Source organism: Notechis scutatus, chromosome 2 (genome assembly GCF_049901735.1).
Source record: "Notechis scutatus isolate UNSWTSFEM ecotype Mainland chromosome 2, rNotScu1.2, whole genome shotgun sequence".
NCBI lineage: Eukaryota > Metazoa > Chordata > Lepidosauria > Squamata > Elapidae > Notechis > Notechis scutatus.
Window position 1 is genome coordinate 25,370,541 of NC_142010.1, and position 20,737 is coordinate 25,391,277.

General features: G+C 39.6%; 2 protein-coding genes across 2 annotated transcripts; one reads left to right on the forward strand and one right to left on the reverse strand.

Annotated features, from left to right (window-relative positions):
- Positions 1-620: 620 nt before the first annotated feature.
- LOC113424984 (olfactory receptor 2V1-like) lies at positions 621-1,621 on the forward strand. The gene has a single exon (XM_026686945.2). It carries the CDS (start codon positions 621-623, stop codon positions 1,557-1,559), a length of 939 nt encoding a protein of 312 aa, XP_026542730.2. The 3' UTR covers positions 1,560-1,621.
- A 3,310-nt stretch (positions 1,622-4,931) lies between these two features.
- Positions 4,932-20,448, reverse strand: LOC113431331 (L-amino-acid oxidase). The gene is made up of 7 exons (XM_087954160.1): positions 20,433-20,448; positions 17,722-17,936; positions 16,400-16,506; positions 13,217-13,412; positions 11,350-11,403; positions 7,446-7,579; positions 4,932-5,714 (listed from the first exon to the last, which is right to left on the reverse strand). Exons 1-7 carry the CDS (start codon positions 20,446-20,448, stop codon positions 4,958-4,960), a joined length of 1,479 nt encoding a protein of 492 aa, XP_087810286.1. The 3' UTR covers positions 4,932-4,957.
- Between the last annotated feature and the right edge of the window lie 289 nt (positions 20,449-20,737).

The window sequence follows — 20,737 nt, forward strand, 5'->3', positions numbered from 1 at the left end:
GCCAGGATGTTTTTTCTAATGCTGAATAACTGTTGTTTTTAAAAAAAATCCGTTTGATAGTGGAAAATAGCTCAGCAAAGGAGTCAAAGATGTTCTGACTGCAGGTGTGTGAACTTTGTGTGTGTATCTGTATATGTGTCCCAAAGGTGCTTTTTTCAGGAGGCACTGGAGTTTCTTGTTTTTGCTTTTGAAGACATTTCTCTTCTCATCCAAGAAGCTTCTTCAGCTCTTACAGGACAGTGGGGAATGGAAGGATTTATATTCCTTGCAGACAGCTGGTCATTTGCATCCTTTTAGAGGGTCCTTGAAGCACTTGGAAGTTTATCTGTGTCCTCAGGATCACCTGAGTGGTGCTCCTGGTTCCTGTAGTCTGAAATTTTTCCTCTGGAAATCCATTCCTACTCCCGCACCATTCAAAGGGTGTTCATCCCAAATTGAATAGCTAAAAAGTCTGTAGAGATTCTCAGTCATGACCTGGATGACTAAGAATCTCTACAGACATCTGAATATGTGATTCTTATCCAACTATTACCAGCTTTGATTTAGTTTTCATCTCAACCTCCCATGATTTTCTAGCTTTAATTCCAATATTTTCTGTTATGTTTTCAGGAGAAGTCGCAATGGAAATAATGAATAGAACTTTGTGGACCGAATTCATTCTTCTTGGACTTCTGAATCACACGGTGATGCATACAGTTTTCTTTGGGGCGATCCTACTGACTTTTTTTGTTGCCTTACTGGGAAACTGTCTTTTCTTTTTTGTAATTGTCACAGGTTCATATTCCAGAGTCCCTATGTACTTTTTCCTCAGCCAGCTCTCCTTTATAGACACCTGCCAGGTTTCTAGCATTGTCCCCAAAATGTCCATGGATTTTTGGAAAAAAGATAATACAATTTCATTGCCTGGATGTGGGATTCAGATTTTTTCCACTTTTATGATGGGAGGAGCCGAGTGCCTCCTACTGACCGTCATGTCTTATGACCGGTACGTGGCCATTTGCAAACCTTTGCACTATCCAGTTCTCATGAGCAGAAGGGTATGTGTGACCATGTCGGGCGGAGTCTGGCTTGGGGCAATTCTTCATTCAATCATGCACACTTTTTATGTGCTCCAGCTACCTTTCTGTAAGTCTAATAGAGTGAATCAGTTCTTTTGCACAATTCAAGCTCTGCTGAAATTATCTTGTTCTGAAACATCCACCTATGAAAATTTGTTTTTCCTAACTGGCAGTGTACTACTCTTGGGTCCCTTCTCCATTGTCCTGGCTTCCTACATCTCTATCCTTTTGACGGTCCTGGGAATGCAATCAGTGGAGGGAAGGCATAAAGCATTTGGCACATGTGTCTCCCACCTCTGTGTGGTGGGGCTCTTCTATGGGGCAGCAAGTTTTAAATATATGAGACCCAGATCTTACAGAACACCAGAACAGGATAAGGTGGCCTCTTTGTTCTGTGACATTGTGACTCCCATGCTGAATCCCTTGATATACAGTTTGAGGAACCGTGATATGCTAGTAGAACTGAAAAAGCACATTCAGAAATGTAGGTTGTCTATCTAAACCACCTAACAAGGGCCACATCAATGTGGTTATTTGGAAGAGAATAAAAAGAGAAAATATTATGTAACAGTCAGGAGTAGCAATTACTAACAGTCTAATCCTCTATGAAATCATCAAAGCTATTCAGCTTAGTGGCTGTTGCATCTTGTAATAGAGGAGTTCATACTGAAATTACAGTATATGCTAAACTATGTGAGGCTGGGGCTCCTTTTGTTTGTCTTATATTATTCCGTTTGTATTAAAAAATGGGAGAAAAATGTCTCCATACAATACATAATTTTACATTTCACCAACACTCTGAGTCAGGGAGATCATTAGATGGTTCTATCTGAGCCCAAAGTCCATAGAATTTTAAGTTCTTATAAAGCAAGAATGTTCCTATCCTGCTTTCTGGAAAATATGAGAGTGTGTGGTTTCCTAAAATTAAAAATATGCAAGCTGTAAAAACTGCTTGATATTTTAAAATCCCTATATGTTGCTTAAGTTTGTTTTCTTTTTTTTTTTTTTTTTTAAAAACAAGTTTTATTAAAAGTTTCAACAACAAACAAATCATTACATATTGAATCTTTCCCTGTCTTTCTACAATAATTTCCCCAATATTCTCATAAAACACAAACAAACACAAACAAACATAAAAAAATTCTTTTAGTAAAGTACCTTGGCCCCAGTTACCTCTCTTTGCATGGGCTAAAATAATAGCACATATCACTCTTCACATTTCTATCTTATTTAATCCATCTTAATTAAATCATTAAATTTGTATCTTTTGCCCATTCAATTATCCCTCTATCTCTTCTTATAATAAAAAAATTTCTCCTGAAATCACTAATCAGAGTATGATGCCTTTCTATCCTCCCCTAAGTTAGTAAAATTAACATTCAGCATAACAAATACCCAATTTGGTTCTGCTTGGTACATTCTATCCACCAAAAATGTTTAAATACATTGTATCCTCTTTTCCTTCGATATTTTATTACATTTTAAAAATCAATCATTATTAAAAACTTCAACATTTTAATTTCTTATTAAATCTTAAACCATTCTAATTTACTATTTCAAATATAAATGTTACAATACCATCTTCTGTACCTTAGCAGAATCTTTCTTACAGAAAATTACATTTCATCCTTTGTCTCTAAAAAAATCCTCTTCTCCCATCCAATTTTAAAGCTTTGAGGCTTTTCTCCGCCTTTCCCTTTCTTTCTTCCCCACCAAATCTTCCTACCCCCTTCTTCTTCTAACCTCTGCCTTGCTGGGATCCCTTCTCTGTTGTGTTCCCTTTTTCTCTTGTTTGCTATCATTATATTTACTTTGCATCATATTTTCTCTTTCTCAAATGTTTTTTTAGATCTTAAGTCCTTCATTTTCCTTGCTCTCTTCCTTCCTTCTTCCTTAGATAAGTTTTGGGATTCAATGAAGATGGCGTCTTCATCTCTTCCTTGTTGTTCTTCTTCCGTTTCCATCTGTTCCATTGTCTGTTGATAATTGACCAGCGCCATTTCTAGAAATAGAAAAGCTTTTTCCATGCCATCTTTGCAGGCTGCTTTTGTTTGCTCATATTCATCCCTCAGGTCTTCAAAAAGGAAAGCCATTATAAATAAATCTTTTCTTTTCTTTATTCCTCTTTCTTCTTACACCAACCAAATATTCGAGAGAAAAGCAAAACAATCCCAAAATCCACAATCCTCAATAAATCCAAGCAAGCCAAAATTCCCCCTTCCTCTTCCAGGGTGGTATCAAACAAATAAAAAAAAAATCCAAGTCTATATTTTAAAGCCTTATTAAGATTGTATTTCTGTCCTCAAGTCTTCAAGGCATCTCCTCCAACAAGATCCAAATTAATATATTTTCTTTATCCTCTCCCTTCCGGCTTAATTCCGTCGGGAGGGAGAGTAAACTTTCCCTTCAGCACCTCAAAATAGCCGCTTTTTTTCTCTTGTGGAAGAAATCATCAGAAACCATCTTTTCCAGGAATTAAATTAGATAGATCTCAAAGCCCTGGGTCGACCAAGAAGAACTTTACTTTCAATAACTTTCTCTTCTTCCTCCTGCGCAAGATACTTTTCAGTTCGGCTGTCAACTTCCTTTGTGGCGGCCATTACGGACCGCCGCTGCACGCGCCCTGGTAACAGGGGGTTCTGCCGGCCAGGAGGGGGTCTGCAACACCCCAAACCCTTCCTCCGATCCCCTTACCTTCGGCTACCCTGCAGGGCAGCCTCGTTCGCACCGCCCGGGTCGGAGCCTCAAAACGGCTAGCTGGCGGACCGCGCAAGAGGATCGCGCAATCCCTACCGCTCGCGAAGCCGACAAACCGAAAACCTTAAGTTTGTTTTCTAATGTGCGTGTGTAAGGATACTGTCATAGCTCTGGTCTCCAAAGATGACCCCATAAACTTTATCAAAGTCAACCAGTGCAACAACCAAGTTGACAGAGGAGATATGATTGAGTTATTGAGGGGCACATGGTCTTCTCTTAGTAACATTAATACATCTTCAACCTTGGGAAGGATTGTGTGATACTAGGGAATACCAGTCTATTCCCAAATACAGCCTAGCAGCCTCCTTGTCCTACTTCACTTTTAGATTGTGTTGAAAAAAAATAAACAAATGTCTAAAATGCTACAGAGCAAACAGCTGGTAGCACTGTAGTTTTTGCAGCAATGCTGTGGCCTCCACAAATGCTCCACCAAGATGTTAGCATGTTAAAGTAATGTTTTGGGGCAGTCTATCCCTTCCCATAAAGGGGGCACTATGGCTCAGTGGTAAAAGACACTGAGCTTGTCAGCTGGAAAGCTCATAGCCTGGGTTCCAGAACCGAGTGCTGCACAATGGGGTGAGTTCCCGTTCTTTGCCGCAGCTCCTACCCACCTGGCAATTTGAAAGAAGTTTGAAAGTATGAAAATGTGAGTAGATAAATAGGTACCACTTTGGTGGGAATGTAACAGCTTTCCATGCACCTTGGAGTATAGTCATGCTGGCCTCATGACCACAGAAAGTATCTTCAGACAACGTTTCATCCCCTAATTTGTAGTTATGGTCCATAATATTAGAATGAATAGAAGTATGTTGAAATAGTTTGTATAAATTATAGAATATTATGTAATTATAGATGCCAGATAGCATTGGCTCTTATGTTCAGATCACTTTCTTTAACTCGTCTGCTGAGGCATTAGATCTGTCTTTATATAGCAAGACCATAAATAGAAAAATAAAGAAAGAGTATAAACAATACCATTGAGATTTAAAATATTTCATTTAGAAATTAGAAAGCATTATCGGTTAGAAACAACAAGACAAGTTGCTCCCAAACTCTTATGTGGAGTCACAGCCAAATGATTGTTCTGTAAGAAAATTATTCTTCGATAAACCAGTAAATGCTTCCGCATTAAACTACTCCTTTTATGCATTGTGGATATTAATTGCTTCCCTTATGGCAGATTTCATTGAAGTTTCAATCCAACCATGTGGATGAGCTGTGTATTCACCAGCAAAGTAGATCCTCCCTTCATTTTGGGCCAGTATCTGAGAATAATGGGTAATCTGGTATGGGGTGTATGTGCTGAATGCTCCCATAGAGTATTGGTCAAGGGTCCATTTTTGCACCACAGATTTGCCACAGACCAATTTGAGATAATTTTTAGATACTTGATGGATTTCTACAAGGTCATCCATCACCACATCAACACACTTTTCATCACTGAGTGCCGTATAAAACTCAGAATCAGAATACCGAGTATAGGATGCCAGAAGGACTCCTATTCCATGGGGCAAGTCATGATTTGGATAGTAAATTATTCGTGATGGGAGATCTGTGATCGATCTCCCTCCGTGGATCCCCTCGTTCTCCCAAAACTTCTCAGTGCAAATCAAAGCAATTTTAGTAGAACTTGCATAAGTCAAAGACCGCAGTGCCCGAGTCTTGGGAATGGAAAGACGTGGCACAAACTTGATGAGTCGTGTGGCTCTTGCTGTAGCTGTGATGAGGACATAGTCAGCAACCAGAGATGTAGGCCTGGACAACCAGTTGTAGAAGACTCTCACTTTGTTGTTGATGCGAAGTATCTTCTCCACCGTGCAATTGAAATGGACAATTCTAACCATTTCCTTAAAGAACCTTTGAGGAAGTTGATCAAATCCACCAGTAATTTCATCAAAACTAAATTTGAGAGAAGGAAAGAAACAAATGCAAGTACAGTTTATCAGTTATTTCTAAGTTATCTCAAAAAATGTTCATTTTCTGAAGACAATGCAATTAATGTCAAGTTGGAACAGATTACGCCTGTCGCATACATCTTTCCGGTTCTGAAGTTGCCACCCAGCTCAAGGTGGGTGGGTGGGGTGGGGGAAAGAGGCTCAGAATGCATACCTGCCAAAACAACTTACTATCTCCTGGGAACCAAGGTCATCCCAACTACCACTGACTAGAGACCGAACCCTATTGCACCCAATTTGACAACATGACCTGTGTCCTGGGGGGAGGGGGAATGCTTAACTTTTAACTGTGCAAAGGAACAGGAAATAGCCAGAGCTGTTTTTAACCTCATCTGTGCCCAATTCAGGGGTGGGATGCTACTGGTTCAGCCCGGTTCTATAGAACCAGTAGCTCTGAAGAGTAGCAGACACTGAACCACTTCGATGTCTGCTGCTCTGTTTGGCCCAGCCGCCCATCCGGGCTCTTGGCTGTCCTTTATTTCCTGCTTTTTCAACCTCAGCTGCTTTGCGCGGCACAGAGGAGGTTGAAAAAGCAGAAAAGAAGAGGAGTTTGAAATGCTGCTCACCCGCACGCAGCACTTGTCAGCTGTTTGGGCGGCACAGCTGAGATTTTTTGGAAATGGTCTATACATGCGCACAAAATGCATTCTCACCAGGGGTGGGATTCTACCTGCCAGAGAACCGGCAAATTGCGCCACTGGTGGGCCCCACCCCACACCGCCCACTCACTCCTTACCTGGGATGTGCGCCATCAAACTTGCCTGCTAAATTGCGTTTTTTCATTTTTCCCCCCAACCATCAGCTGTTCTGCTGTGCCGGGAGATTTAGATTAGCTAGAATGCAGGAAATTGTTAGATTACTTGCTTTCTAGCTAATCTTTAGATCCTCGGCTCTGCTTTTAAGCAGAGCAGAGCCTTCCTTAGGACTGAAGCTTCTATTATTCAGTGCAGACTCCGGTAGCCGACTGCAGATAGATAGATCTCTAAGTGAATTGTGATTCTGTGAGCAACTCAATCTGCTTGCCTGCTTTGCCTGATTTTGGGTAAAAGTTGCTCTCTTTTTTTATAAAAAATTCAATATTTACATATAGTGTGTTGTGAGTTAATTTTGTGAGTTTGCTTGCTAGCAAATTTTATGAGTTTGCTTGCAAACAAATTTTATGTGACATACTCAGGTAGCCGATGGCAGAAAGATAGATCTCTGAATGAATCTGTGATTCTGTGAGCAACTCAATCTGCCTGCCTGCTTTGCCTGATTTTGGGTAAAAGTTGCTCTTTTTTAATTAAAAAATCAATATTTACATAAATATTTATAATATTTACATAGAAGCCATGCCCAGCCAGTCACATGACCACCAAGCCACACCCACAAATTAGGACACACTCACAGAACCAGTTGTTAAGAAATTTGAATCCCATCCCTGGCCTAATTGATGTACTCAATATATTAGTGCTTTGAAGAAGATGGTGTATCGGAGTACTGATTTGCTTGGGTTCATCAATCTTGATAGTTAATGCAGTCCAATACTAGTTATTTTAGCCCATCTACTTGAGATCAGAGATTAGTTTCTGTTTCAGTTCAGGATTATTTCAACTGTCATAATTGCCAAGAAGATAGCAAATATAATTTATTTTTTAAAAAATAGCCTTTAGTTTCCCCCCACCATCTCGTTTACCTGTTATTCAAAAAGAGGAAATGATCCATAACAGAAATAAGGAATGAGTTATGAAATCCAGCTTCTTCATTCAAGAAATCACCAATCATCTCAACAGCTCCCGTGCTCAAATTTCCTTCTTTGATGAGATATTCCTAATATACAAAAAATATTTGATCGAGGAAATTCTGAATTTTGTCACTCATGAATATACAGTAGAATTCTTCCTTGATTGCATGGATCTAATGCAAAGGCAGACAAACTTAGGAGGTCACGAAAAGAAATTTCTGGAAAAGTGCAGTAGGTAGGTGAATGAGAGAAACAGTATGGCAATACATCCATAGGCTACCACAGTGATAGCAAAGGTGACACACCATGATGTTTTCAGTGACATGCTAATGCTCACCCACATCCGACAACAATTATTCTCAAAAGCATGCCCCATTCTATGTGATTTTTGGGGGGGACCTTGGAGGTCATGCAAGAGGTCTATGCTCTTGTATGCCATTTGGAACCTCTGAAACTCATGTGCGAATGGGACAGATTGGATTTTGTAGGCTGCACAGGCTGCGGAAGAGCATTCTTTGAATCCACTTTAGAGAAGCTTTAGGTTGGCTTACGGCGGGGTATGCCAACAGAAACCCCACCTGAAGGTAAGTGGCATGTGGCAGATCCCGAAAAGTGCAGATCACAAGGACAATCCCCAAGGCTTGTGCCCCTTTCTGCCTCAAAACAATAAAAAGCTGTATTGTCAATTCCCACACATACACACAACCCAACAACAGCAGGGGGAAAGGAATTCAATTCTCTTTCTACAAAACCAGTTATGCAGTTAATTGTAGGAGAAGAACAGGCAGAATGGGGTGGGGTGAGTAGGTGGAGTTATGTGCATCATCAGCTTAGAGTCATTAGGTTCCCACAGATGGTCCAAGTCCCTCCCCTTCTGAATCTGATTGACCCTTATCTAGCTCCAATACAGTGGTGGGATTCAATTTTTTTTACTACCGGTTCTGTGGGCGTGGCTTGGTGGGCGTGGCAGGGGAAGGATACTGTAAAATCTCCAGTCAGAAGTGGTATTTGCCAGTTCTCCAAACTACTCAAAATTTCCGCTACCGATTCTCCAGAACTGGTCAGAACCAGCTGAATACCAGCTCTGCTCCATTATAATGCTGAACCTTAGCTGGATTCTTGGGTATAAGCTTGAATAAATCTTCTTTGTTGTAGTTTAATGGATTGTCCTGATCCTTTGTCATTGACATTAATATAGGATGGTGCACAGTGAATAAAGGATAAATGCAAGTGTCAGTTTTTATTTTTTAGTAATCTCATTGTACAATTCTGTCAGCTGCAGGTGTTTTCATTTCCTTTGAGGCACAGGTGGTATTCAGCGGGTTCTGACCAGTTCTGGAGAACCGGTAGTGGAAATTTTGAGTAGTTTGAAGAACCGGCAAATCCCACCTCTGACTGGCCCCACCCCCATCTATTCTCTGCCTCCCGAGCCCCAACTGATCGGCTGGGTCTCCTTTTGTTGCCCTGCACAGGAGAACGGAGCTGGAAAGCAGGTTAGTGGGTTGGGGAGGGAATGGGGATTTTGCAGTAACCTTCCCTCAGGAGTGGGGAGGGAATGAGGATTTTATAATATCCTTCCCCTGCCACGCCCACCAAGCCACACCCACAGAACTGGTAGTAAAAAATTTTGAATCCCACCAGTGCTTTGAGGTTTCCTCCTCCCCCACTGGTAAATTCAACCAGGCAGTTCCCTACCATTTTGAGCAGTTTTAACCATGTTCATAATAAAATGTATATCCATTTGATATACATTTCTCCAAACATATTTTTCTTTTCTTTAGAATTTTGATAAACATGGCTAGGCTTGGCAATTAATTTTCTTCAATTTATTTTGTACATTGCTTCTTAATAAAGTTTTCTCTGACAGATTTTTTTAATTGGTCAACTACATTGCAAACTTGAAAAGCATGGACATTAGCCAAGTTGTAGTTCATTCATTAGATTGATTCAAAACTGCATTGTCAATTGAATGTGGCCTTTTTCCTTATAATTCCTGTTGAAAAGCAATAGTAAGCTATTCATCACTCTTCTTTAATTCCCCCATACCCCTAGAAAGTGGTGGGCATGTACAGAAGCTAAAAGATATTGGACAAAAATACACACATGGTTTGAAAAGATAATAAAACAAAACATACACTTAAAACCTCAGATATTTTTATTGAGGATTTTACCCAAAAACTATAGTAAAGAAAAAAATATTTGTATGTATGTATGTATGTATGTATGTATGTATGTATGTATGTATGTATGTTTTCTTAAGTTTTCGCGGGTACTTACATGTATGGTATTCAGCTTTGTTCGGGTATTTTCATACGTCATTGTAGTTGTGCTTTTAAAGCTGTAGCAACGTTTCGGCAAATCTCATCTGCCATCATCAGGCTTCTGGCAGATGGCAGATGAGATTCTGCCGAAACATTGCTACAACTTTAAAAGCACAACTATAATGACGTCGGAAAATACCCGAACAAAGCTGAATACCATACATGTAAGTACCCGCGAAAACTTAAGAAAATATATCTATCTATCTATCTATCTATCTATCTATCTATCTATCTATCTATCTATCTATCTTTGGTTATTCGGGTTTTCTCCCACGTAAAATTGGAAGTATCTAGGTGACGTTTCGATGAAGTCTCATTCATCATCTTCAGGCTTGTGTCTTCGGCTTTGTGCTTCTCGGAGTAATGTGAGCTTGCAGCTGCTTCTTCCTTTTAACTGCTAGTGGGGGGTGTGACTTGATTGGGTGGGGGCTTGGCTGTGTTCTGATTGGGTGGGGGGGTGTTCTCATTGGTAGGGGGTTTGGCTGTGTTCTGATTGGTGATTCTGACCATGGACCAGAAGCCATACCGCAGCTGCATCACTACCTGCTCCAAACCCCTCCGACCCATACATGAAGCGAACTGACGCCCACCATGAAGATGTGGCAAGACCACAAACGTGAAGCCAAACAACAGGATCACAGCTCACCAGCTCAAATCCCCCGACAACTAAGACTAACCTGAGCACAACCAAGCCCCCACCTGAACAGAACACACCCCCAGCCAATCAGAACACAGCCAACCCCCCAACCAATGAGAACACACCCCCAGCCAATCAGAACACAGCCAAGCCCCCACCCAATCAAGTCACATCCCCACTAGCAGTTAAAAGAAAGAAGCAGCTGCAAGCTCACATTACTCCGAGAAGCACAAAGCCGAAGACACAAGCCTGAAGATGATGAATGAGACTTCATCGAAACTTCACCTAGATACTTCCAATTTTACATGGGAGAAAACCCGAATAACCAAAGATCCACATACAAATACCCACGAAAACCTCAGAAAACACACATATACATGTATGTATGTATGTATGTATGTATGTATGTATGTATGTATGTATGTATATATACAGCAGCTAGAATTGTATTTGCTCAAAATTGGAAAAATGAAAAGATTCTGATAGAGGAAGATATGATTTTGAAAATATTGGAATGTGCAGAAATGAATAGATTAACATTGGCAATTAAAGAACAAAAAGGAATGGAATGTTACAGTATATGATATGGGATTTATTTTATAAATGGTTGGAAAATAAAGTAAGAAGTTAAATGAACATTGTTATAATGATAAGATATATAAAGTTGAGTTGTTTTTAATATGAATGTAACCCTGGTAAGAAATGTATACAAAATATAAATATCTGCACAAGATATATGTACCCAGTCGACAGACTGTATAACTGAAAGATGGATTTGTTGTAAAATAAAATAAAAAATATTTTTGGGGAAAATATTATTGGAAACAACATATTCATCTGGAGAAAATAGTGAGGGTTTTCATTTTGTGAAAAGAATTAATAAGAACATCAGTTTTACCTTTGTGGAAAATGAATCATATTTTTCCTTCAGAAGGGTACAGTTGTCTGTGACCTGAGCAGGAGAATACATACAGTTAGTTGCAACTTCCTTACAGTTGCAACAGTCTTTGCATTTGCCTTGTCCTAAATTGGTCTCCTCTTATAAATGACACCAAAATCCCACCCTCTTTTGTTTTGCTTTGTGTAATTTGTAACATTACCTGAATATTCTCCTTTGCTCATTAAGAAGACTCTTTTGGGAAAACACATCTGAGAAGGAATGAGCACCTTCACATTAATGCAGCTTCTGTTTTCACCTGATTCCTTTGAAACAGGAAAATAATATCCTGTATCTAATACCAACTCTAGAACATTTGCCAGATAGATTGACATGATAGATGGATGACAGATAGATAGATAGATAGATAGATAGATAGATAGATAGATAGATAGATAGATAGATAGATAGATAGATAGATAGATAGATAGATAGATAGATAGATAGATAGATAGATAGATAGATAGATGATAGGTAGAAGATAGAGAGATAGAGATGGATGGATGGATAGATGAATGGATGGATGATGGGGAGAGAGAGAGAGAAGATGGATAGATAGAAGATAGATAGATAGATAGATAGATAGATAGATAGATAGATAGATAGATAGATAGATGATAGATAGACCCTCATTATGTGAAAATATTATTCACTATATGTTTCTGCAACTGCTTTGATATCTTCAGTTACCTATAATATAAAAAGTCTAAAGCTTTATATTATATACATTATACATATACATAAAACAAAATTATTTGTATTTGTATTTGCCTTATAAATCCCTATGCATGTGAATTTTACTCATTTTACTACATAACATGATGATCAACTAATCCATTTAGTTCTTCAGTTAGAGGCATGGTATACATTTAACATGAAATATGGATAAGGATTCCATACATCACGTTCAAAGTCTTTTGTAAATCAAACTTAGCTGGAGGATTTTAGTTGTATACTTTGGATATGTGTTCTAACTCATTGTATGTATGTGTATTATATATATATATATATATATATATATATATATATATATATATATATATATATATATATATATATATATATATATATTCAATTTATGAAAAAAAGAAGGACCATTGGAACCTATCAAAAACTTTCTTGGCATGTATAACAAAGCACCTGAATATATGGTATTTTTAATTTTATGCATTACATGTAATATAGATATAGTTTTTTATAAGCACCCTTTGATAAAATTATATCTATGTATCCCTTTAATTATTTATTTAATATGCAAAGTGATTCTAGGTGGCTTAAACCATAATATAAAAAGCAATAGCACTTAGACTTATATACCGCTTTACAGTACTTTACAGCCCTCTCTAAGCGGTTTATAGAGTCAGCATTTTGCCCCCCAAACATTCTGGCTCCTCATTTTACCCACCTTGGAAGGATGGAAGGCTGAGTTAACCTTCAGCCTGGTGAGATTTGAACTGCCAAATTGCAGGCAGCCGGCAGGCAGCAGAAGTAGCCTGCAGTATTGCATTCTAACCACTGCACCACCACCATGGCTCTAAAACTATTAAAACTATTTAAAAATCCTTAAGACTATTAAAATTATTAGAAACTAGACTGAATTGTATTACTCTGTTATTTAATGTGCACTTTTTTCATATTTCATGTCATTTAATATATTTTGTATGTGATATAAAGTGCTTTATGCACATTATTTCAATAAGTATTATAATAGCCTTCCCCAACCTTTCTCATCCCTGATATTATTCTTCCATTCTCATAATACCAACCATAACTAAACAAGTGCATTAGATTTGTCTGCTTGTACATCCCGTCTACTCCTTAAAAGTACCTTGTTCAGCGTCTCCTCAAACAGCTGGTTTGCAGACTTTCCCTTCTCATTGGGGTTAAGTTGGTATCCAAAGTTTCCAGGATTGTTGGGTTTCATTTTTTGTCTGACATTTTGAATTAAATACCAGCCATTCTCATCAGTCTGATTGAATGGGTTTAGACGAAGTTTGAACTTTTTAATGTATTCACGTACAATTCTGTGAAGGGAAAAGAAACCCAAATTTATTTGAGAACTTATTTCTTTATCACAGGAAGAGAACAACACAAATTTGTCAGATTAAGGATTGTTCAGTTCTAGCCTTACCTGGTTCTCAATGACCACCAAAGACAAATGTCTGTCCCTACCATTGTTCTCCTGGAATTGCACCTTAGAAAGAGACTGACCATTATCCAAGTAATAGCTTGTAATCCTAATGACTACTTGCTTTGATAGCAAAGCAAGATCCTCCATTAATTGATATATAACCCCACTGTAAAATTATATTTTTTAAAAAAGTTTCACACCTCAGCTTTCCGTGACAGAAACGGCGTCTTTTTAGGAGAATCAACAGTTTCAAGGAAGTACTGTATATATTCGAGTATAAGTCGACCTGAATATAAGCCGAGGCACCTAATTTTACCACAAAAAACTGGGAAAACTTATTGACTCGAGTATAAGCCTAGGGTGGGAAATGCAGCAGCTACTGGTAAATTTCAAAAATAAAAATAGATACCAATAAAAACTTTCACTAGGACAGTTGAGAATAAGTTTGATGTTCACAATTTCCTCTTTGAAAGAGACCAGTAAATAGGGAACAAGAAGATGAAGAAAAAGAAGTGTGTTTTTTCACACTTTTCACACCGCAGTGAACAAAAATGGCATCGTAGGAACAGGCTTATTCTTAGTCCAAAGGTTTTTTTGTGATTTCTTCCCTGATTTAAGGGAAATTTGGGAAACGATATCACTATCATGAAAGGTTTAATTGACCCACTAACCCAAAGAAGATGATGATGACAGTGGGAGGCAGGAGTCACTCTCTCCCTTGCAAGAAAAAAGCAAGAGCCGTTCTTATGATCTCTCTCTCTCTCTCCCGTAATACAGTCAAGCCCTTTCCAGCTGGCGATCTGCCGCCGCAGCTTTGTACCTTGCAAATGCAAAATCTCAGGGTTTTTGCATTTGCAAGGTGCAAAGCGGCGGGGCGGATCGCGCATGCTGGAAAGGGCTTGACTTTACGGGAGAGAGAGATCATAAGAACGGCTCTTGCTTTTCGTGCAAGGAGAGTGACCCTGCCTCCCACTGTCATCAACATCTTCTTCTTTTGGGTTAGTGAATCAATTAATTTGGGAAATGATCTCACTATCATGAAAGTCAGTGTTCTCTGCCCATGGGGCGTTTGGAAGAAAATGCCCCGCGGCATATCCACATGCGTGTAAGGGGAATCAGAAATCCCCGCGTTCAACGCCTAGCACACAGCTGTGAGCAAATACTGGGAAAACCTGATTGATCAGAAGGAAGGAGGCAAAAGAGGGAGGGGTGGTGGTGGACGGAGGTCCCACTGGTATTTGTGAAACACTTGGTTGGCAGCGCTTAAAGTCAACGTCCTGGCTCCCACCCACCCACCCACCCAAAGCCTCGAAGTCCCCCAATTGCACAGCCCAGAATCGCCCTCCCCTCAGGGGGCAGCAACGATGCCCGGTGTTTCCCGAGACAAGAAACTCCGCCGTGCAATGAAAGCGGCCTGGCTCTAGGCTCGCGGGCTCAGAAAACAACGCGAGCCGAGGTCACTTTGGCTCCGCTCAGCTTCGTTTCCTCAGCCCCAGCTGCTTTCAGTCCGCTCGGGAGGAGGAGGAGGAAACGAAGCTGAGCGGAGCCGAAGCGACCTCGGCTCGCGTTGTTTTCTGAGCCCTAGAGCCTAGAGCCTAGAGCTCAGAAAACAACGCAAGCCGCCGCCACCACCTCTTCCCCCTCCTCCCGAGCGGACTGAAAGCAGCTGGAGCTGAGGAAATGAAGCTGAGCGAAGCCGGCGACCTCGGCTCAGCGTTGTTTTCTGAGCCCGCGAGCCTAGAGCCAGGGCGCTTTCATTGCACGGCGGAGCTTCTTGTCTCGGGAAACACCGGGCGTCCTTGCTGCCCCCTGAGGGGAAGGCGATTCTGGGCTGCGTGATTGGGGGACTTCATGGCTTTGGGTGGGTGGGTGGGTGGGAGCGAGGACAGACGGAGTCCGTGAAGTGGGGCTTGCCTGCCCTTGCTGGCTGCCTCTGCTTCCTTAGGGGCGGGGAAGGGGGCTCATCTGAACCAAGGGTGAGTCTCCCCCTCAGTTTCCCCTGAAGGATCTTCCGTCGCTTTTGCCTTCTCCCTACATCTTCCCTCTGTTAAAAATCCCACACACACACACACACACTTATTTTCGGGCGGATAGATTTCGTGTCTGAGCATTCTCACATGGCGGTGGGTCTTCCCCCCCCTAAAAACAGTTAAAAAAAGAAAAAACAATATATCCTCATGCAAGAACTTTTCTGCTTCCGATTACCCCCATGCTTAAAAGTTGCAAAGGAAACACGGAAGCAGGGAAGCGGCTGCCCGGCTCCGGAGCTCCACACCATTTTTTTTTCAGAGGGGAATCTGACTCGAGTATAAGCCGAGGGGGTTTTTTTCAGCACAAAAAATGTGCTGAAAAACTCGGCTTATACTCGAGTATATACGGTATCTATCCTTAATTTAATACATTGATCACCATTTGAAGTAATAGTACAGTTTCCAAAATTCCACAATTCTAGTTCTACTCTCTGGAACTCTCCACCACCATCCAAATCTAGTTGGCCTTGACACAGCTGGCATTTCTGAAAACTTTAAAAATGTGGCCATTTCTCCAGGTTTAGGACATTGATGAGGCCCATGAAATTGGCTACTGCTACCACTCTATAGAGATTCATCATGGCTATTGTTATTATGTGTCTTTAAATGAATTTTACTTTTATATGGGCCGCCCAGAAATGATATTGCAAGATGCAAGCTTTCTGAATAGTTTTCAGAGTCAAGTCCTTATCAACACAACCGTTGTCCTGTTCTAGTAAGCAATTTAACAGTTCTCATTTTTTCTAACAATATACCTAGCATTTCAGGACGGCAACAATTTATTAAATGTGACTAAATTTGCCTCTCATATCAGATGATGAATGGAGAAATACCTTTCAATCAACCTTACCTGTGGGTTTTGGGCAATCGCATCGGGCCCAAATCCACATACCAGTCTTCTTCTCGGTGAGTCCTTATGCGTCCTCCCACACGGTTACTGGCTTCCAAAATCACAACCTAGGAGAAAAGAGTACTGATGAGGAATGGATTCTAATTTCTCTCTCTTCTCATTAAGTGTTTGGTGATCTGTACCTCTGTGTGCCTCGCCTTGCAAATCTCCCTTTGATTTCACGTGAACTTTGATTTACCTTTGCAAACCCTGCAACCAGCACCCTTACTGGCTGGAGGTATATTCTCGGTTGGCTATTAATATATTGCAACAATTATTATAAAGTCTGGTCCTTAAATAATTCCTCCTCCTCCTCCCTCTCTCAAAGCCTATTTGGACAAGTCCCTACAGTTTTATTGGCAAATTATTTTCAGAAGTTATTTGCCATTGCCTCCTTTCAGGGTCTGACTGGCCCAGGGTCATCAATTGGTTTTGAACCTAAGACAGAACTAGAACTCACAGCCTCCCGGTTTCTAGCCTGTTGTCTTAATGTCTACATGACACTGGCTCTTCTAGGAGACCATCAATTAAATAAAAAATTCAAATAATTGAAGTAAATATTCACAAATAATAATTAATTAATTTTTCGTCTTTATATTATTCAGGCTTCAGGTGACTTCTGCTGATCACTGGCTGCCAGCAGTTTGGCAATTTGGGTCTCACCATTGAGGTTGACTCACCCATCCTTCCGAGGTTGGTAAAATGAGGACCCAGATTGTTGGGGCCAATATGTTGACTCTGTTAATTGCTTATTGAGGGCTGTAAAGCACTGTGAAGTGGTCTATAAGTGCTATAGCTAAGTGTTATTCATCAAATATTATAGAAGTAGTCCTCAACTTACAACCACAATTGGGACCAGAATTTCCATTGCTGAGCAAGGCAGCTGTTAAGTGAGGTGTGCCAAATTTTACCATTTTTTGCCATGATTGTTAAGCAAATCACATGGCAAACCCAGATTTTCCCATTGACTTTGTTTATCAAAAGCCAGCTGGGAAGGTTGCAAATGGTGATCACATGACCATTATAAATACATGCCAGTTGCCACACACCCAAATTTTGATCAGGTGACCATGAGGATGCTGTGACATTTGTAACTATGAGAACTGGTCAGACCTCACTTCTTTCAGTACCGTTGTGACTTCAAAAGGTCATTAAACAGACAGTTGAAAGTCAAGGACTATCTCTACTTGCCCATCCCAATGAGTGCTTCAGTTCCAAAACCCTCCCAAACACATCTAATTTGTCTTTTCATCAGCTGAGTAAAAAGGCAGTTGGGTAATTACCTGATGTCCAGCTTCTCTGAGTAATTTGGCGGCAGTCAGTCCACTAATTCCTGCTCCGACAATCACAATTGTCTTAGGTTTCAAGGTCCTTCTTAGACCATGTCTGGCAATAGCCAGCCAGTTTTCATATTCAGGCTCTTGGAAACACTCTTCCAGATTGGTAAGATGATTTTCTGATCTGGGCACACCCAGGAATAGTACTAAAAGAAGTAGAACTAGAAATAAGCAAAAACAGAGAAGACTTTATTTTTGTCCTAACCTCTTCTTATTCTCTACTGATATCTACTTCACTTGCATCTAACAGCTTTTGAATATTTTGGAGTATGGATACTAGATTGAAAAACATTGCAACATGGAGTGCATCTTGTCATGGTTTGGGACATTTCAATAGCTTTGACTCCTCCCCCAAATGTTCTGTTCTCATCCCCAGCAGCTAATAGGTGTGTCTACTGGGCATTCTCTTTGGGGGAGGAGGGGAACAGTTATTTTTTGGTGTAGTGGTTAAGGCACAGGACTACAAACTATTTTATTTATTTATTTAGTTTAGTTTGTCAAGCATGTATGAGAAAACAAGTATAAGTATGAACATAACATACAGTATAAACATATAACTATAAACTGCTATAAGTATATACATAATAAATGAGTATGAATAAATGGGAACAGTAGGACAGGGACAGTAGGCACGCTGGTGCGCTTATGCACACCCCCTTACAGACCTCTTAGGAATGGAGTGAGGTCCACAGTAGACAGTTTAAGGTTAAAGTTTTGGGGGTTTGAGGATGTAACAATAGAGTCCAGGTAGTGAGTTCCAGCCATTGACCATTCTGTTGCTGAAGTTGTATTTTCTGCAATTGAATTTGGAGCGGTTTATTTTGAGTTTGTATCTTTTGTTTGCTCGTGTGTTATTGTGGTTGAAGCTGAAGAAGTCATTGACAGGTAGGACATTGAAGCAGACAACTAGGAGGTGGTGAGCTCCAGTCCTGCTCTAGGCACAAAGCCAACTGGGGAACTTTGAGCTAGTCACTCTCCCTCAGCTATAGGAAACGGAATGCTGCATGAGCGTGTCTACGTTCTGACAAGGACTGGGGTTAATACTGATGTAAAAAGCATTACCACCAGCCACATCAAGAAAAACTAGCTACTGCTATTAATAATCCAGTATGATTTTTGTGAAAAGTCTTGGCTATGATTGGAAATGGAAAGTAATGTTAATGATGGGTTAAAATATTGCTGATGATGGATTTCCCAATAAAATTCAATATAAAGGCAAGCCAGCTGGATGTGGAATCACAGCCTTATATTAGAATTAGAATTCTTTATCAGCCAAGTATGATTAGACACACAAGGAATTTGTCTCCAGTGCATAAGTTCTCAGTGTACATACAATAATAGTGATAGATCATTATCATAGTCATTGTAAAATATATTCCATGTGTTTTGCAATATACTGTAACACGGGATTTTTTAAATATATTTTATGTAGTTGAATTTATAACATTGTAATTATCCTGAGGAATTCCAAATTGTTTTGAATAATGTGCACAATGTTCAGAATAATCTAAATTCAATTAATTATGTTTCTGTAACATTTAATTTATATGACTGCTCATCTTATGTAAGCAGCACTGAATAGTATATATAGTTAAAGCCACTTGTCAGGGTTCCATGCAAGTTGACACCAATAATATAATAATACAAAATAAAAAATAAAAAGTAATGGAACCCAACAAGAATAAACAAAAATGTGGCAGCCCTAATATGTCTCTTTTCCCTGTTCTTCAACTCCCATGCTGTTCTAAGATTTCCTCCTTTATGCCTTTGGATCATAAATACTAATTGCCAACTCATTTACGGGTCAAATGTTTCAAAGGTTAACTGGGCAATATATAATTCATGATCTAATAAACTTATTTTTGAAATTAATTGAGGGGCAAACAAAAGCTTTCTACTTGAATGATGTACTTATAATAATTCTGCATCCTTTATTCTGTCATTTCATAGGTACTATCTCACTTGCATTTATGAGATCTGCAAAACCCCACAAAAGATCTAAAAATGAGTAATCAAAGAAGATCTGTGCCATGAATTTCCACTAGAAAATTTGCTTTATAACAATACTACAGCAGAAGATAAAATAAATGGAGGAATGCAAGTACTAATATGCTAAGTTTTTTCGATTAAGTATGTGGCAAAATATCTTAAATCAACAATCTTTCATTTACTCCACTATACTGAGATACACACAAATTCCAGCTGATGCCACTTTAGAAGTGGCCATTCCAAGTCAAATACTTCTGGCAATGGGATCCAAACATTCTATCTAAATTTTTTAAACTCTGAGAATTCATCCTACTGCATTTACAGTTAATCTACCAGCTTAATAAAAGGTTGGTTGGTTGGTTGATTCATTCATTTATACAGAATCATATTGTTGGTCTGCCTGATCCTAACACTTCCTAATATAGTGTGTTCCATACATTGACTTCTACTATCATCACTCAGCATGGCACAGTGTATCAAACACAATAATAAAAATAAGTTTAGCTTACTCTACTGCAGCGAAACACAACTCCTGTTCTCCAAAGATCCTTTTCAATAGAAAGATCAGAGACTAAATCTCTGGCTTCATAGGCTTATTATAATACTGAGTTAGAAATAGTTAATGCATTTTAACCTGCTCTGGAATCTCAACAAAATAATTCACTTACAGAAGGACTCCATCATCTTTCCATCAGTTGATAGCACTGACTGTATTTTATGGAGAGCAAATAGTGCTGAAAGGCGTAGTAATAATGTTGTTGAGAATCCAAGAAAACTGGCTGTCTGACATAAAATCTTTCTCTTGCTTTATAATGCAATCTGTCGTGTCCGTCGAGAAAGGAAGCTCGGAGTCAGTGACTTGGTTTCAGCTCTTTATTGGCTCCTGATACAGCTTAAGCTTGAGGGGAAAAAACTGCGGCTTTTTATTCTCGAGCCGCGGCGGTCGCCAATGACACCGCGAATCTCCGCGATT

Coding starts and splice junctions, on each gene's coding strand:
- LOC113424984 (XM_026686945.2), top strand. CDS start 621: ATGGAAATAATGAATAGAACTTTGTGGACCGAATTCATTCTTCTTGGA.
- LOC113431331 (XM_087954160.1), bottom strand. Junction 16,507..17,721: donor TCAGAGAAGCTGGACATCAG/GTAATTACCCAA, acceptor CTTTTCTCCTAG/GTTGTGATTTTGGAAGCCAG. Junction 7,580..11,349: donor ATGATTCATTTTCCACAAAG/GTAAAACTGATG, acceptor TTTGTATATTAG/GAATATCTCATCAAAGAAGG.